Source organism: Panicum virgatum, chromosome 9K (assembly GCF_016808335.1).
Source record: "Panicum virgatum strain AP13 chromosome 9K, P.virgatum_v5, whole genome shotgun sequence".
Classification (NCBI taxonomy): Eukaryota; Viridiplantae; Streptophyta; class Magnoliopsida; order Poales; family Poaceae; genus Panicum; species Panicum virgatum.
Window position 1 is genome coordinate 26,375,077 of NC_053144.1, and position 17,125 is coordinate 26,392,201.

General features: G+C 49.1%; 2 protein-coding genes and 1 pseudogene across 2 annotated transcripts; all 3 read left to right on the forward strand.

Annotated features, from left to right (window-relative positions):
* The first annotated feature begins 2,106 nt into the window (after positions 1-2,106).
* LOC120651025 lies at positions 2,107-3,654 on the forward strand (annotated as a pseudogene).
* Positions 3,655-3,928: 274 nt separating this feature from the next.
* LOC120651024 (BTB/POZ and MATH domain-containing protein 3-like) lies at positions 3,929-5,543 on the forward strand. The gene has a single exon (XM_039928352.1). It carries the CDS (start codon positions 4,073-4,075, stop codon positions 5,150-5,152), a length of 1,080 nt encoding a protein of 359 aa, XP_039784286.1. The 5' UTR covers positions 3,929-4,072; the 3' UTR covers positions 5,153-5,543.
* Positions 5,544-15,549: 10,006 nt separating this feature from the next.
* On the forward strand, positions 15,550-16,682 carry LOC120647896 (BTB/POZ and MATH domain-containing protein 2-like). The gene is made up of 2 exons (XM_039924707.1): positions 15,550-15,939; positions 15,984-16,682. The coding sequence occupies exons 1-2, from the start codon at positions 15,550-15,552 to the stop codon at positions 16,680-16,682; spliced, it is 1,089 nt and encodes a 362-aa protein (XP_039780641.1).
* Positions 16,683-17,125: the final 443 nt, after the last annotated feature.

Genomic DNA, 17,125 nt, shown 5'->3' on the forward strand with positions numbered 1-17,125 from the left:
CAGGCAACAAATTGCTGATCAAATGTGGTCAGATCGTTAAAACAACAATGTTAACTAATATTGTTTGATGTATTTCATTTGTAAGACATATGTATTGTTCAATTCCATTTGTATTGAACATATTGCTTGTTGTACCATGTGTGTAAGACATTTTTTGTTTGATTCCATTTGTATTGGACATATTGCTTGCTGTACCATGTGTGTAAGACATTTTTTTGTTTGATTCCATTTGTATTGGACATATTGCTTGTTCATGTGATTGTGCTGAAATTCAAGTTCATGTGTATAACAGGGCGCTGCAACTAAAATTAAGTGTGCAGCTGGACATATAGTTTGCTGATTTTGTTTTTAATTATGTGTTTGTATGACAGGCAATGAATGCAGCTGAAGGACTTGGGGGAACTAGCGGGCCTGTCATATGGACTTCAACAATGTCTGCTTTCATGCTCACTCACCTCTGTAATTTGGTGGCTACTGGCTTGAAGACATCGAAGGGCTTTAAGAAGGTCCATCTCAATGCTTGTTCTAGGGCTATCAATGAGAAGTTCAACACTATGCGCACGGGTGAGCAAGTCAAGAACCATTTGAAAACATGGCAGAAAAGGTTGCAGAGCATGCCTGGTTTCAATTCAGCCCACATATCTTATTACTTCCATTATTTGGTTGCGAACCCTAGCATTGGTAGAGCTTTCTACGCCCTGCCATGGGAGAATAAGTTATATTGGGTTTCAATGTACATCGCTGAGAAGTTTCCTGGACAGTAATGGCGATTTGGATGAGATACATGTTTCTTTTGTTGGGCTTTGTACCCTATGATGTGTAAGCCTTGACCTTATATCTTGTAAGGATTGAACTTGACGTATTGCCTTGAACTTTATATACTTAAGTAAGGCTTGAACTTGCTATATCCTATATTAGTTGTGGCAGCTTTGTAATATGATTTAAGGAAGGTTTTCACCGTGAACTAGCTATAGTATTATGACGTATGGTACTGCAATTTCATTACTACTATTTGAATCCTGTTGTGTCTTATGGTTTCAACTATGGTAAACTCACCAAGAAGGTGACCATATTCCCTGATCAACCCTCATCCCTCCATCCAAACAAGAGATGGAGTCACTCCAACCCACTTTGTCCTTGTAACCAAACAAAAAACTAGGTTCGACCCAACCCAGTAACCAAACATGAAACTGGGTCTGACCCAACCCTGAAATCAGGGATGGACCCAACCCATCTCCAAACTAAACACATAAGTACAAATTGATCAAATCCTAGACTTAGCACAAGTTGTGAGTGTCAGTGCTAGGATTAACTCTTGAGAGAGTGTGAGAGCAAGGTGTTGCGCCTTGTGAGCTGGTTTTTTAGTGAACCAACGTGTATCACGGTGCACCGGCCATCCTTGGAGTCTTTATGGCTCGCCGGCAAGTCAACGCCCCTCCGGTTTGGTGTGAAGCAATGTCGACAACTTTGTGTCAGGAGACTCCATCCTTAGTGGAGAAGCTCCTTAGTGAAAAACGGGGCCAAAGTGACCGTAAACTTAGGCATAGTATTATGGTAGGCTATAAACAAACTGAATGATGAGATGGAGGAGAGATAAGAAGAGAGAGGGGAAGTGGGCTATAAATTTACAGCCAGCTTTGACACAAGAATTAAGAAATTTTGTGAGATAGATAAGTGAGCTATGTATTAATGGTGGAGAACTAAATCACTATACAAGTGGACCGAGAGACGAGCTGCGAATAGTTTTGCAGTCAGCATGGGCTAAATTATTAGTTTTGCTCTAAATAAATGATGATTTAGAGGGTAGATTTTAAAAAGACTTAAGGAATACTCACACTTTGCAACTTCGAAGTTCGACCGCCGGTTGGGCAAGTTCAGGGGGATTTAACATTTTACCATTATAACGATGGTCACCTTCTGATATAGCATTTTTATTTTTGGCACTACATAATTAGCACGGGAGAGAGAAAATGTTTATAGATTTACCACTTTGACCCGTGGATGCCAGCGCGATTGTCCAGCTAGGCGGCACGTCACCTCCCACCCCCCTGTGCCCGACCCGAACCTTTTGTCCAGCCCGCGGGCCCGTCTCCAGCCCAATCCACTCCCATTCCCCCTCCCCTCCTCTGCTCCGCGACTGCCTTCCCTCCCGCCGACGCCACGCCGCCCCTGCCGCCGACGCCACGCCACCTTGTCGCCATGTCGCACTACGCCGACGCCATGTTCTCTCGCTCGACTCACGCGCTGGATTCGTCGCGCAGGTCCGAGGTGACCAACCTTGAGAGCGGAGCCAAGCAGGTGTTCCGCTTTGCCGGGACCAAGAACAAGTGAGTTCATCCATCAATTATTCAATTCCTAGCTACCAATTCTTGTTCGTCACGGCAAGCCACACCGCTGAAGAAATTTTGTGGGATTTTGTGTGATTTGGTCCTGAAATAGTAACTCTGACTGATCCGCTTGATTGATTGCCTGAACTGGGAAAAAAATTAAAAAGGGGTGAGGAAGTCAGAGTGAGGGCGGTGGGCAGGAAGGCGCTGCTGGAGGCGCTCGCGGAGCAGCTGCCGCCGGGCACCGTCCGCTTCTCGTCCAAGCTCGTCTCCATCGGCACCGAACGCGCAGCCGGTGACTCGCCGGAGACCGTCATCCTGCGGTTGGACGACGGCACGGTGATCCGAGCCAAGGTACGCCGGCACAGTGTCTGATCACCAAATTATTTCTTGCACTCGCCGTATACGCATGGTTGGTGTTGCCAGGTCCTGATCGGGTGCGACGGCGTGCACTCGCTAGTGGCGCGATGGCTGGGCCTCCCGGAGCCGGCGAGCTCGGGCCGCTCCGCCGTGTGCGGGCTCTCCATCTTCCCCAACGGCCACGGCATCAGGCGGGAGCTCTGGCAGTTCTTCTCGCCGGGCCTCTGGGCGGGCATGGTGCCCATCAGCGACACCGACGTCTACTGGTTCCTCGTCAACAACACCGTCCCCGCAGGCAAGCCATGTCGTCGCACACGCCGCACGGCGTGTTGCAGCCAGATACATCCATTGCTCCGGAGCTCAGCGCCGCCGCCGCCGCATCTGTATCTGCAGAGAAAGAAGTCGCCGGGGACCCGGCCATGATGACCCTGCGAGGTGACCGAGAACCTGGCCGGCCACCTGCCCGCGGAGTACCTGGACGTGGTGCGCCGCTCCGACCACGGCAACCTCTCGTGGGTGCCGCTCCTGTACCGGAGCCCGGTGTCCCTCCTCCTCACCGGCGCGGCGGCGCGCGGGGCCGTGACGGTGGCCGGCGACGCGTTCCACCCGATGATGCCTGACATAGCGCAGGGCGGCGGCTCCGCGCTGGAGGACGCCGTGGTGCTCGCCCGCGCGCTGGTGGCGTCGGCGGTAGGAGCGGCGTGGCGTCGGCGGCGGCGGCGGCGGGAGGGAAGGCAATCGCGGAGCAAAGGAGGGGAGGGGGGATGGGAGTGGACTGGACTGGAGACGGGCCGGTGTTCACCTAAACCGGCGGTTACCGCCAAAATTTACTAATACCGCTATTAGACGGTAACACTAATCGGTAGTGGTAACCGGTGTTTTCCGATTCAAAATTTAAAAATACAAAAATAAAAAAAACAGTTACCGCTACAGTAAAAACGGTAAAATCTACAATGCAAACGGTAAAGTAAACCCTGAGATGGGCTCGCGGGCTGGTCAAAAGGCTCGGGTCTGGCGCGGGGGTTGGGGTTGGTTGGAGGTGACGTGACGTCTAGTTGGGCAGCCGCGCTGGCATCCACGGGTCAAAGTGGTAAATTTATAAATATTTTTCTCTCCCATACTAATTATGTAGTGTCAAAAAAAAGTGTTCTCAGAAGGTGGCGATCCTTGGTAAAAGATTAAATTCCGCCAAGTTGAGAAGTCAGAAAGAACACACCCCCACCCCCCCGCCCCCCAAAAAAAAAACCCTCGCCGCCGCCGCTAGCTGCCCGGCCCTCTTCCCACGTCCGCCGCCGCCGCCCCTCCCAACCCACCACGTCCGCCTCCGGCCTCGCCGCCCCACTCCACTCCACCTCAAGCACGCCGCTACCTTACCCTCCCCTACCATGGCCGGCGACGGGGCGGGCTCCGCCTCCGCCATCGTCTCCGGCGACGCGAGCGGTTACCACGTGCTCAGGATCGAGGGCTACTCGCGCATCAAGTCCACCATCCCTAACGGCGAGGTCGTGGAGTCTCGCCCCTTCAGCGCCGCTGGGCACACCTGGGTTGTCCGGTACTTTCCCAACGGCAACCTCCCGGAGAACGCCGACTACATCTCCATCTACCTAGTCCTCAAGGATACCGTCGCCAACCACTTGATGGTGCAGCTGGTGTTCAGCTTCATCGACCAGGTGGAGATGCAGAAGCGGTCTTGCGTTCCTACCGTTGAGCCGAACAAGTTCGTGAGCCACGGCAGCTGGGGCCGAGCTAAATTCGTCAGGAGGGCGGAGCTGGAGCAGTCAGCTCGCCTCAAGGACGACTGCTTCACGGTCAGGTGTGACATCGTCGTCATTGGCAAGCCACGCGCCGTGGACACAGCGGCGGCCGCTCCCTCCATCCTGGTGCCGCCGCCGGACTGGCTGCAGCACTTCCGCGCCCTCCTGCTCAGCGAGCAGGGCGCCGACGTGTGGTTCCATGTCGGCGACCAGACGTTCGCCGCGCACCGGTGCGTGCTCTCGGCACGGTCGCCCGTCTTCAACGCGCAGCTCTTCGGCGCGATGAGAGAAGGCGCCGCCAGCGCCACACGGGACTGCATACATATTGATGATATGATGCCGCAGGTGTCCGAGGCGTTGCGGCATTTCGTGTACACCGACGCGCTGCCGGAGACGGACGGGAAAGATGAGGCTGCGGCCAGCCCCGCAATGGCACAGCATCTGCTAGAGGCCTCTGACAGGTATGACATGCAGAGGTTGAAGATGATCTGTGAGGACAGGCTGTGTCGGCAGATTGACGTGAGCACGGTGGCGACCACGCTGGCGTTGGCTGAGCAGCACCGCTGCCAAGGGCTCAAGGAGGCATGCTATGAGTTCCTCAAGTCTCCAAAGACGCTGGATGCGGTAATGGCAACGGATGAGTTCCAGCATCTGGTGAAAAGCTGCCCTTCTGCTTTGTTCGAGTTGATGTCCAAGCTTGCTGCCCGTTGATATCATGTAGAGCAAATGGAAGACAGGATCATGGGTTTTTAGTAGACCCAGGATTATTTATACAATTGCAAGTGTCCAGAAAGACGAATTATTTGGGTTATTTGGGATACCGGCCCAACAACAACAACAACATAGCCTTTTTGGGATACCGGCCCCATTGATATAAAAAATGGCCTGGTATGCTATCTAGTACTAGTTCTAGAAGTTCTACGTCGATCGTGTAGTCATATGTCCATTTAATAGTTGCACTAATGTACTTGTGAATTTGCTTCAGCAATCCTGGCACTTGTTTATGTGCAGATATTATTGCACATCAGTACAAAATTATAATTGCACATCAGTACAAAGTTATTCAACTTTTCATCATTATAATATCTTCCATATTAATTTATTTGCTGTGCTATTCGAACTATCACCAGTAATTGGTTTTTAAGTGAAATGGTCTTGGTCTGGAAAATTTCTTCTTCTGAAACAATTACATGGAGCCATGCAGAGGCATATACCAGAGATGATGGTCATAGCTGTATTCAGTTATGTGGAGTTGTTTAATATTTCTTTCTTTCTTTCTTTCTTTCTTATATGCCTTTCCTATGTGGAACATCTCAGGGTTTCTATTTATTTGCACTACTAGTGCCTTTCATTAAATACTTGAAATTAGATCTAAAAGGATTCATTTAAGTTTGAACAAGATGGATCACAGTTACAGGGTTGATCTCTTTTGAGCATTCAACTGTAAATTTTGTCTTATGGCAGTGGCATGGTATGCAAGGGATACTTTTAGTCAGATGCTAGGAGCACATGTAAAAACTTGGTGTGCTAGAATAGCTTCAGGCATATATCTGTTGTCTGGGCTACAACTAGAGGTATGTTGTTGCAACTGAACGGTTTATGCTCTGTTTGTTGGCATGATGATGAAGACTAGCCAACTGTACGTTCCGTGTCTGGTGGCTAATTCCACTTCTGTTTTAAGCTTGCATTTCTTGTTTGTTTCTTGCAATAGGGCTCTTCCTGCTGTTGTTCTCATGGCTTTGCTATTTCCTTGGATTCTGATTAGAGGTATGAGTTTGAAGCAGATGCTGTTAGTCCTGAATCTGCTATTTTGTGGTGCTGACAGGTATTTTAAATCGGTACATATTCTGGATTCTGTAATTATACATGTGCCATTCTATTTCAGGTGTGATGGATCAATGGTGCGGTGGAATGATGGTCCATATTTCGTTGTTTCAATCAAAATGAAGTTTTATAAGAAACTTTCTTCATCAGGGTTTCTCTGTCATTTCCTTGAGACTGGATGGAGAGAATATCCAAGTGATCGCAGGAGACTGAAATCGTCAGCTTGGTAACACTATCTGAAGCTGACATTGGGGTGATCAAGAACATCCCCCTTTATTTCAACCTGGAAATTCCTTTAGGTAATTTATAATGCCATCCATCACCATTATTTTGCATTTTTCTATTGACTTTCAGTGATTTGTTAGCAGGTTGATGTGTTTTTATTCAGTATAGTGTCTCATTTAGGTTCAGGTAGCGTACAATCAAACATGAGGGTACTACTCAGTGAAGAACTTCTTCGGTCACTGGTACGATTGTTATTTAGAAAGTTAACAGTTTCTTGATGCCATCATTTGAAACTGACAATCACATATACATCTAAATGGAATTTCTTCAAAAATCCTGTCACTTATTTCTATGCTGATTTGCCATTTCTGTTATAGAACAATTACTGCATTGTGGTACAAAGCTATTCATGGTCTCTGTATTTCAAGGATCAACACGTACTTGTTTGAGTATGCTGATAATGTTGATTTGCATGAGGCAATTTGGAAATGTCATTAATCTATGATTTGGAATCAGATTGTCAGATTTAACTCAATTTGTCACCACATATTTTCTTCTCCAGCTAGAGCTCTTCAGCTTGGTTTTGTTTGACCTGTTTCTAAGCACCAAGTGTAAGTGTTATTGCATCTAGTAATGCAAGATGTCCTGTGATCAGCTTACTGCAATCCATGACGTAGTTTAAATCCTAGATGGAATAAGAGAATTAAACCAGATCAGGGTGCCATAATGATGTGTCCTTGGTTCCTTCAAAAGTTTCAGTTGCTACAGCTCAATTAAAGACACGAAACATTGAATGAACAAGAAGGTGGGCCAGTAACAAAGTTATTCAGGACTTTTTTTTGTAAATTTTTTAAAAAGATTATATAAAATTTACAAGTAGTGAATGATCCGTGGGTCAGATTTACAGAGAATTAGGTTTTCAGATTTTCGCTCAACTTTTCGCCCAACATTTTCTTCTTTGGCACGGTTTTGTTGGCCTCTTTAAACACCATGCGCGATTGTTCTTGCCATCAGCTCATTGCAGTATGGTGTTGTAAATAAGTACATATTATAGTTGAAATAGTAGATTAAAAAGGAATAAGTTAGATTGAATCAGGATAATATTGATGTTGTGGACACTGTCCTTGGGAGATAATAATAGCGTTTTTTTAAAAAAAAAATGGGCTTGGCTTAGGAGTTATCTCAGTTGGAGATTGACTCTGTTTGAAGTTTGTTCAATGATGGATTGTTAGGAAAGTTAGCAATTTGTTAGGATGATTGTCAGGTTAGGTTTGTTAGAAAGATTGGTTGGAAGCTTGAGCAGATGTAAAACAGGACCTATATACAATATATATGAGGGGAAAGTCAAGCAGGAGTTAATGTTAGATATATAGAGTTTGTATTGTGCTTGTATTGTGTTTCTTGTAACCCAAGCCTATATGGCCTATATAATGAAAGGTCACCCCTTCCTAGGGTGTGTGGTGTTTGCCAATTCTCTACATGGTATCACGAGTCCGGGCCCTCCCCCAGCCCTGCCGTGCGCCCCCCTCCCTTCCGCTGCCCTAGCCGCCGTCCAGGGGTCTCCTCCCCATCGGCGCCACCCCTCCCCTGCGCCCTAACCCTAGGGCGCCTCCATCCTCTTCCTGCGCCCTCTCTTGGGCGCCCACCACACCAGCCGCCGCCCTTGCTGTGTGCTTCAGATTGCATCTGCAATCATGTCAACCACCTCTGCGACATCAGCAGCCTCTTCTCCCTCCTCTGGCGCCCCAACCATGCCCTCCTCTACGGATGCAATGGCCGGCGCCCTCTTCCTCCACCCCTACACCACGATCTCTGTCACATCCCATGTCCCCATCAAGCTGGAACTGCATAGCTCCAACTACGAGAAGTGGTTGGCCTTCTTCAAGGCGATGTGCGGCAAGTTCGGGCTCCTTCACCACATCAACGGCTCCGTTCCTCCTCGCCGCACTGATGCTGCTTGGGAGCAGATTGATTGCTACGTCCGCACGTGGCTCTACGGCTCCGTATCTCAAGATGTCCTTGACTTCACCATGGCCGAAGATCAGACGGCGCGGGAGCTTTGGGTTGCCATCTCCAACAAGTTTCAGGCCAACCAGGCTCCCCGCGCCATCTTCCTGAGCGAGGACTTCCACTCCATGACTCAGGGCGATCTGTCCATCATGGAGTTTGGCAAGAAGATGAAGCTGGCCGCCGACGCCCTATGTGAGGTTGGTCATCCTGTGGCCGAACCCACGTTGGTGCTGAACTTGCTGCGTGGCATCCACCCCAAATTCAGCATCACCAAGGACATAGTCGCCGGCACCAAGAACATCACCTTTGATGAAGCCCTAAATCAGTTTGCCCTCAAGGAGCTGCGGTTGGCCAATGAGGCCAAGGTTCTGTCTTCCTCCGCCCTGGTCGCCTCCAGCATGGGCTGCGGATCCTCCTGTCGCTCCTCTTCCACCACTGGCCAGCAGCAAACGCAGCAGCAGCAGCAGCAAACGCAGCAGCAGCCACAGCAGCAGCATCAGCAGCGCTGGCGCAAGAAAAAGGGCGAGAAGGGCGGCTCCAACTCTGGCGGTGCCCAACAGCAGCAGCAGCAGACCCGCAGCCACACTCCTAATGGCCCGTGGTTCTGCTTCTCGCCATGGGGTGCTCCCAGCGGCCAGCAGGGTGGCTCTTCTACAGGTGGCATGGGCTGGCGCGGTCAGGGCTTGCTGGGATCAGCCCCGCAGCAAGCCTACACTGCGTTCGCCCCCCTGCATCACTCCATGATGTACCAGCAGCCATTCCAGCAGCCGTACCAGCAGCAGCCCGCACAATCATGGGACCAGGCGGGTCTGATTGCGGCTTTGCAGCAGCTGCAGCTGCAGGGATCTTCTCCATGGGTGATGGACTCCGGCGCCTCCACCCACATGCACTCCTCGGATGGTATACTTCTCTCTCGCTCACTTGCTTCGCATGTTTCTATTTCGGTAGGCAATGGTTCACATATTCCCGTAACGTCTAGAGGTCATTCTGTCATACCCACCGCTGCATCAAATTTTGCCCTTAATAATGTTCTCATTGTTCCTTCTATCATTCGCAATCTCCTGTCTGTTCGTCAATTCACCCGTGACAACAGCTGCTCGATAGAATTTGATGCCTTTGGTTTTTCTGTGAAGGACTTCAGGATGCGGCGCGTGATTCTTCGCTGCAATAGCGATGGCGACCTATACACCATATCCGCTGCTACACCTAGCACCGCCCAAGCCCTTCTTGCTGCATCGTCGTCGCTATGGCATCAGCGTCTTAGTCACCCGGGGTCTGCTGCCATTGTTAGCCTTAGAAACAGTCATTCCATAGCTTGTAATAAATTAGACAACACGCTTTGTCACGCCTGTCAGCTTGGCAAACATGCTCGTCTTCCTTTTGCTACTTCTACTTCACACACTGTTTCTCCTTTCGAGATAGTTCATTGTGATGTTTGGACGTCTCCCGTTCCTACCATATCAGGCTACTCGTATTATTTGGTTTTGCTGGATGATTTCTCTCACTTTTGCTGGACTTTCTCTCTCCATCAAAAGTCCGATGTGCACGGTCATTTAGTTGATTTCATTGCCTATGCTCGCACACAGTTTGGCCTTCCTGTTAAGTGCTTTCAGGCTGGTAATGGAACTGAGTTTGTCAACAAGTCCACCATAACTCACCTAGCAGCTCATGAGATCTTGTTTCGACTCTCGTGCCCTTACACCTCACCCCAAAATGGCAAGGCCGAGCGTGTCCTTCGTACTCTTAATAACTCTGTGCGCACACTGCTCATTCATGCATCCATGCTGCCCCCTACTGGGCTGAGGCCCTTGCAGTAGCCACATATTTGCTAAACCGCCGTCCTTCATCATCCGTTGGTGGTGAAGTCCCGTACACGCGCCTCAATCGTACTCCTCCCTCCTACGATCATTTACGTGTCTTCGGGTGCCTTTGCTACCCAAACCTGCAGGCTACCTCCCCACACAAGCTAGCTCCTCGCTTGACTGCATGCGTGTTTGTGGGGTATCCATCTTCTCACAAAGGGTATCGCTGTCTTGATCTCTCTACTAGACGCATCATCATCTCACGCCATGTCGTATTTGATGAGTTTTCCTTTCCCTTTGCTCGGGATCCTCCTGTGCCTCAGTCCTCTCTAGATTTCCTCCTCGATGACGTTTCGGATATTGTGCATTGTCCTACTAACCATGCGACAGGTTCGACGTGTCTGAGTTCTACACCAACAGCGGTAGCTCCATCCTCAATGGATGTTGAGCGTCCGCCCTCAGCTCCACCGGCAGCTCCATCCTTCATGGATGTTGAGCAACCGCTCCCTGCTACTAGTCTGGGCAGGCGTGGTCTCGTGCCCCCGTCTGGACCTGCTTCGACTACGGGCGGGATTCCTCCTATTGGCGCCCCTGTGCAGGCTACACACGAGCCTGCAGGACCTTCGGCTGCAGCTCCTGCAGGGCATGCTGCTCGGGCTGGTCGTTTCGGCGCTGTCTACAGCCGTCGTTCTGTCAACGGTCCCCTTCCCGTTCGACGGCACGGTGTTACAGCAGCTGGACTTCAGCCGCCTGCGCCTTCTCCTCAGCCGATGCGCGGCCCTTCACCACCGCCTACTCTACGGCGGTTGACTCGGCTTCAGTCTGGTACCATACAACCTGTCAATTATCAGAATTTGTTTGCTGATCATGTCGTTGCCTCCCCTGTTCCAAGCAATTACCGCAGTGCGCTTGCTGATCCTAATTGGCGAGCAGCTATGGCAGATGAGTTTCAAGCTTTGATCGACAATGGTACTTGGCGTCTTGTTCCTCGGCCTCTTGGTGCTAATGTCGTGACAGGAAAGTGGATTTTCAAGCATAAGTATCATTCTGATGGTTCTCTTGCTCGTCACAAAGCTCGTTGGGTGGTTTGGGGATTTTCTCAGCAGCATGGCATTGACTATGATGAGACTTTCAGCCCGGTTGTTAAACCAGGAACTATCCGGACAGTTTTGAGTATTGCAGCCTCTCGTCATTGGCCTATTCATCAGCTGGATGTCAAGAATGCTTTTCTTCATGGTCATCTTGATGAGACAGTCTACTGCCAGCAGCCTCCAGGTTTTGTTGATCCAGCCCTTCCTAATCATGTCTGCCTTCTGCAGAAGTCGCTTTATGGCTTGAAGCAGGCGCCTCGTGCTTGGTACCAACGGTTTGCCACATACATCAAACAGATTGGATTTGTTGCCTCGGTTTCTGACACGTCCTTGTTCGTCTACAAGGATGGCGCTCACATTGCCTATCTGTTACTATACGTGGATGATATTGTGTTGACTGCCTCGTCCACCCGTCTGCTTCATGACATTATTGGTCGTCTTTATACTGAGTTTGCTATGACAGGTCTTGGGGTTCTTCATCACTTCTTGGGGATATCAGTTACCCGTTCTTCAGATGGCCTGTTCCTATCTCAGCGTCAGTATGCTTTGGATCTCCTTCAGCGAGCTGGTATGAGTGAGTGTCACTCTACGACGACGCCAGTGGACACCAAGGCAAAACTCTCAGCTACAGATGGTGCACCAGTTGTTGATCCCTCTGAGTACAGGAGTTTGGCTGGAGCCTTACAATATCTCACTCTTACTCGTCCTGATCTTAAATATGCTGTTCAGCAAGTCTGTCTATTTATGCATGATCCTCGCGAGCCTCATCTGGCGCTTGTGAAGCGTATCCTATGGTATGTGAAGGGCACGCTGTCTTCTGGCATTCACATCAACACTGGACCGGTCGATTCACTTATAGCCTACACAGATGCAGATTGGGCTGTCTATCCTGACTCCAGGCGATCTACTTCAGGATACTGTGTTTTTCTTGGTGACACTCTGGTTTCATGGTCATCCAAGAGGCAGACTACAGTATCTCGTTCTAGTGCTGAGGCTGAGTACAGGGCTATTGCACATGCTGTGGCTGAGTGTTGCTGGCTGCGACAGTTACTTCAGGAGCTTCATATACCCCTCTCGAAGGCTATGCTCGTCTATTGTGATAATGTCAGAGCTGTTTATATGACAGTCAATCCTGTTCATCATCGATGAACGAAGCATATCGAGATTGACATTCACTTCGTCCGCGAGAAGGTGGCTCTGGGATAAGTTCGGGTTCTTCATGTGCCATCTTCACATCAGTTTGCTGACATCATGACTAAGGGTCTTCCTATACAGTTGTTTACTGATTTTAGGTCCAGTCTTGGAGTCCGTCAGGCTACCCCTGCGACTGCGGGCGGGTGTTAGATATATAGAGTTTGTATTGTGTTTGTATTGTGTTTCTTGTAACCCAAGCCTATATGGCCTATATAATGAAAGTTCACCCCCCTCCTAGGGTGTGGTGTTTGCCAATTCTCTACAGTTAAACCTAAATAGTTCAGAGCCTCTTTGGAGGGTGAACTTGTTTATCTTGCTTCCAATTTGCCATTCTCTCCCTCTCAATTTCAAGGCCCGCATCAATTGAACTAGTGTAGACATGAAACTGGGTAATACAATACGAATATCCATCAGTCGTCATGGAAAACATGTTCTGTATTTGCCATGTTTCTAATATCTAAAATACAAATTTGTTTGCTGTTTTATTTTAACCATCAATGCTTCGCTTTATTGGATTGAAACGGTTTGGAAAATTATAACCTATGAAACAATCACATGGAGTGGTACGTACAACAAATGATGGTCAGTTTGATTCTTTTATTGTTTCCTTTCGATATACCCTTGCTAACGTGGAACATCTGTGGTTGTCTATTTTATTTGTGCACTATCACTGCCATGTCCTGAAAGCTCTGGTAATTCAAATAATATCTAGTGGACAGCTCTCTGCCATATTCATTTGAGTCTGATCAAGACGTTGAACAATTACACTTGATGTTTTTTGAGCATTCAGCTGTAGACATTAGTCTGCCATTTTGTTCAGGGGGATACTTTTAGTCAGATGCTGACGAGCACATGTAGGAGCTTTCTGTGCAGGAAAAGCTTCAGGCATCAATCTGTAATCTGGCTTATAGCTAATGGTATATTGTTACAGGTAACAGTTTATACTCTGTAATTGCACTTCTGTTTTCAGCCTACATTTAAAAAAAATAATTGGAAGCCACTTGCATTTCTCGTTTGTGCTTTGCAGTAGGGGTTGCGATAAAATTCTGAGGCTCTTCCTGCTCCTGGTTTCATGGTTTTGTGATTTCCTTGGATTCTGGTGAGGGGTATGAATTTGGAATGGCTGTTTTAGCCCTGAATCTGCTATTTTATTGTGCTGGCATGTATTTGAATAGGAACAAATCCTGTAGTTATATGTAAGGAGTTTATAGTGCTACTAGTCATAAGTTCAGCCATTCTATTCAGGTGTCCATGTAGTTGTATGTATTTAAATCGGAACAAATCCTGTAGTTATATGTATGAGTCAATAACAAATGTTGTATTCCCTCCGTTTCAAAATGTAGGTCGTTTTGACTTTTCTAGATTCATATATTTTGCTATGTATCTAGACATATGTCATATATAAGTGCATAGCAAATACTATGCATCTAAAAAAAGCCAAAACGTACATTTTGAAACGGAGGAAATATCAACTAGTCTTGTACAAGTGCCTCGCTAACATTTTTCAACTAGAAATGTTAGATGAACTTTTATTATAAAACTGATGACCTATTTTTTAAAGAAAAAGTTAACAAAAAAAATACTGTGTGACCTAGTCTTATGAGAAATATTGAGCCAGCATTATTTAAAAAAATGTTAGGTTGAAAAAAACTGAATCATCTAGTCTTATAAAAGAATATTGAGCCAAAATTTCCAAGAAAAATGTTGAATCAACTAGAAAGATTGGATCAACTATCATTATAAGATTTCTTGTGCTAATATTTTAGAAAAAGTAAAAAAAAATGTTGAATCAACTAGTTTCATGAGAAAAGTTGCGCCAGCATGTCTATATCGCTAGATTGCCCTTTCGCGATAACATATACTATGATGATCACAACTAGCGTAAACTAAGTAAAAGGACACGTACACCTTCTGTCACATAAGCAACATGCTGACCGCCAAATAGCAAATAAACCCCAATGCTAAATTCACAGTCCTCCGGACGTTTAGAAACGGTCGACTCCGCGCACTCCCGCACATGGTGGACCCCACCACTACTTCTCCTACCCCTTCTTTCCTCAAGCGTTCCGTGCTCCTTCTCCTCTATTCCTCTTCCTTCTTCCTCCCTAGATCTAGCACAGGGGGACCTGACTGGTGAGCCTTTTCCCCTTTCTTTCTCTCCCTTCTTCCTCCCCAGATCCGCCCGGTGCATGGCGGCAGCGGGGGTGGTGCGGTGCAGCCCGGAGGCGCACCGCCAGCGGGGAGGCGCGGCGCGGCCAAGAGGTGACGGGTGTGGCCCTTTCTTCATCTTCTTTTCTCTTCTCCTTTTCTTCTCTCTTCCCTCTCCTCCCAGATCCACCGGGGTGCTAAGGGCGGAGCCGGCTCGCCGCGCGGCGGGGTGGTGACGCGGCGGCGGGGAGGCCTGGCGGCGGTGGGAAGGCGCAACGCCGCGGGAAGGGCGACGCCATGGCACCGGCGGAGAGGCTCCGGGCAGCGGGGAGGTGTACCGCTGACGGGGCGTCCAGGGTGGGGTTTCTTTGTTGCAAAAAATTTTTTTTACAATTTTTTTCATCTGAACTTTTTTTGTTTTGAATGCAACAATTTTTTATCCGAGCCCTTTTTTGTTTTGGATGCAAAAAATTTTCATCCGAGTTTTTTTTGAATGATTTTCTCGTCAATTTTTTTTTAAAATTTGTTTCTTAAAATTTTTTCTGATCAATTTTTTTTTGCCTCTCTATTTTTGCCCTTGATTTTTTTTTCAAAAAAAATTATCAGAAAATGGCAAAAAAATTTCTAAAAAAGAAAAAAATGAAACGTCGAAAATCGACCGTACGAACTAGCATGCCCCCAAGTAAACGCCCCCGTCATCTCGCCCTACACAGGTTGAAAAACCCAACCAAACCCCCCACCCCAAACCCTCGCGGTCGCCTGTCGCCGCCCTTCTCCGCCGCCGATCCTATCGCACCGCTCTTCTTCTTCAACCATGGCTCCTACCCTCCCGCTGCCCTCCTTCCGGCCCACCGACAGCGACGACGGGCTCCCCTCGGTCTCCGCCTCCGCCATCGTCGCCGGCACCGCGAGCGGCTACCACGTGCTCCGGGTCCAGGGCTACTCGCTCACCAAGTCCGCCCTACCCAACGGCAAGCACATCCAGTCCCGCCCCTTCCGCGTCGCAGGCCGCACCTGGGCTATCAGGTACTTCCCCAACGGCAACCGCCAGGAGAATGCCGACTACATCTCCCTCTTCCTCGTCCTCAACGACCTTGCCGCCGACGCCGTCGTGGCGCGGTTCGAGTTCAGCTTCCTGGACCAGGTTGAGAAACAACAGCGACCCTACATAGCCAACTCCACGGCGCACATCTTCCTCGGCAAGGCAATCCCAACGATGGTGGGTGGGGGTACGGGCAATTCATCAAGAGGGAGGCCCTGGAAAAATCGGGCCGTGTCGACGACGACTGCTTCACGGTCAGGTGCAACGTGCTCGTCGCCAGAGAGCTCAGCACGGAGGACGCTGCCGTCGTTCCGGCGGACGCACCTCCCTTCGTCGTGGTGCCGCCGCCGGACTCGCCGCAGCACTTCCGCGCGCTCCTCCTAGGCGGAAAGGGTGCCGACGTGAGGTTTCTCGTCGGAAGCGAGGTGTTCCCCGCGCACCGGTGCGTTCTCGCGGCGCGGTCGCCGGTGTTCGACGCGCTCCTTTTCGGCCCGATGAAACAAGGCGCCGCCGCCGCCACGGGCACGGATAGCTGCGTGCGGATTGATGGCATGCTGCCTCAGGTGTTCCAGAGCTTGCTGCATTTCGTCTACACCGACTCGCTGCCAGAGGCGGAAGGGCAGGATGACGTCGAGGCCGCCGCCGCCGCCACCACCATGGCGCAGCATTTGCTAGAAGCTGCGGACAGGTACGACCTGCAGAGGCTCAAGCTGATCTGCGAGGGCAGGCTGTGCCAGCACATTGATGTGAGCACCGTGGCGACCACGCTGGCGTTGGCTGAGGAGCACTGCTGCCAAGGGCTTAAGCAGGCATGCTTTGCGTTTCTCAAGTCTCCCAAAACGCTGGAAGAGGCCATGGCAACCGATGGGTTCCAGGATCTGCACTGTTGGAGAAAGGCTTATTAGTGCCGGTCATAGGACGCCTTAGTGCCGGTCCCTGTGGCCGGTACTAAATGGCCGGCACTAACGTGACACACATTATTGCCGGCTCCTCTAACCAGCACCAACGTGCGCGGCCACGGGCGGTCCCAGGCATCCACTTTAGTGCCGGCTGGTATCACTGGCCGGCACTAAATATTTTTTTCTTTTCTTTCTGTTTTTATACATATTGCTATGCGTATTTGTATCGTATTAGGAACATATTGCAGACTAATATTAGGACCATATTAGTATCGTATTGCACACTAATATCAGAACCGTATTAGTACCGTATTGCACACTAATATTAGGATCTCTTATCACACTAATAATATTACATATATATAACATATGTCCATACATATAGAGTTCATATATGGAACACTTAGGAGTTCAAAAGTACTTGAGATATTACAAATTATTAAGCATCA

Coding starts and splice junctions, on each gene's coding strand:
- LOC120651024 (XM_039928352.1), top strand. CDS start 4,073: ATGGCCGGCGACGGGGCGGGCTCCGCCTCCGCCATCGTCTCCGGCGAC.
- LOC120647896 (XM_039924707.1), top strand. CDS start 15,550: ATGGCTCCTACCCTCCCGCTGCCCTCCTTCCGGCCCACCGACAGCGAC. Junction 15,940..15,983: donor CGCACATCTTCCTCGGCAAG/GCAATCCCAACG, acceptor CAATTCATCAAG/AGGGAGGCCCTGGAAAAATC.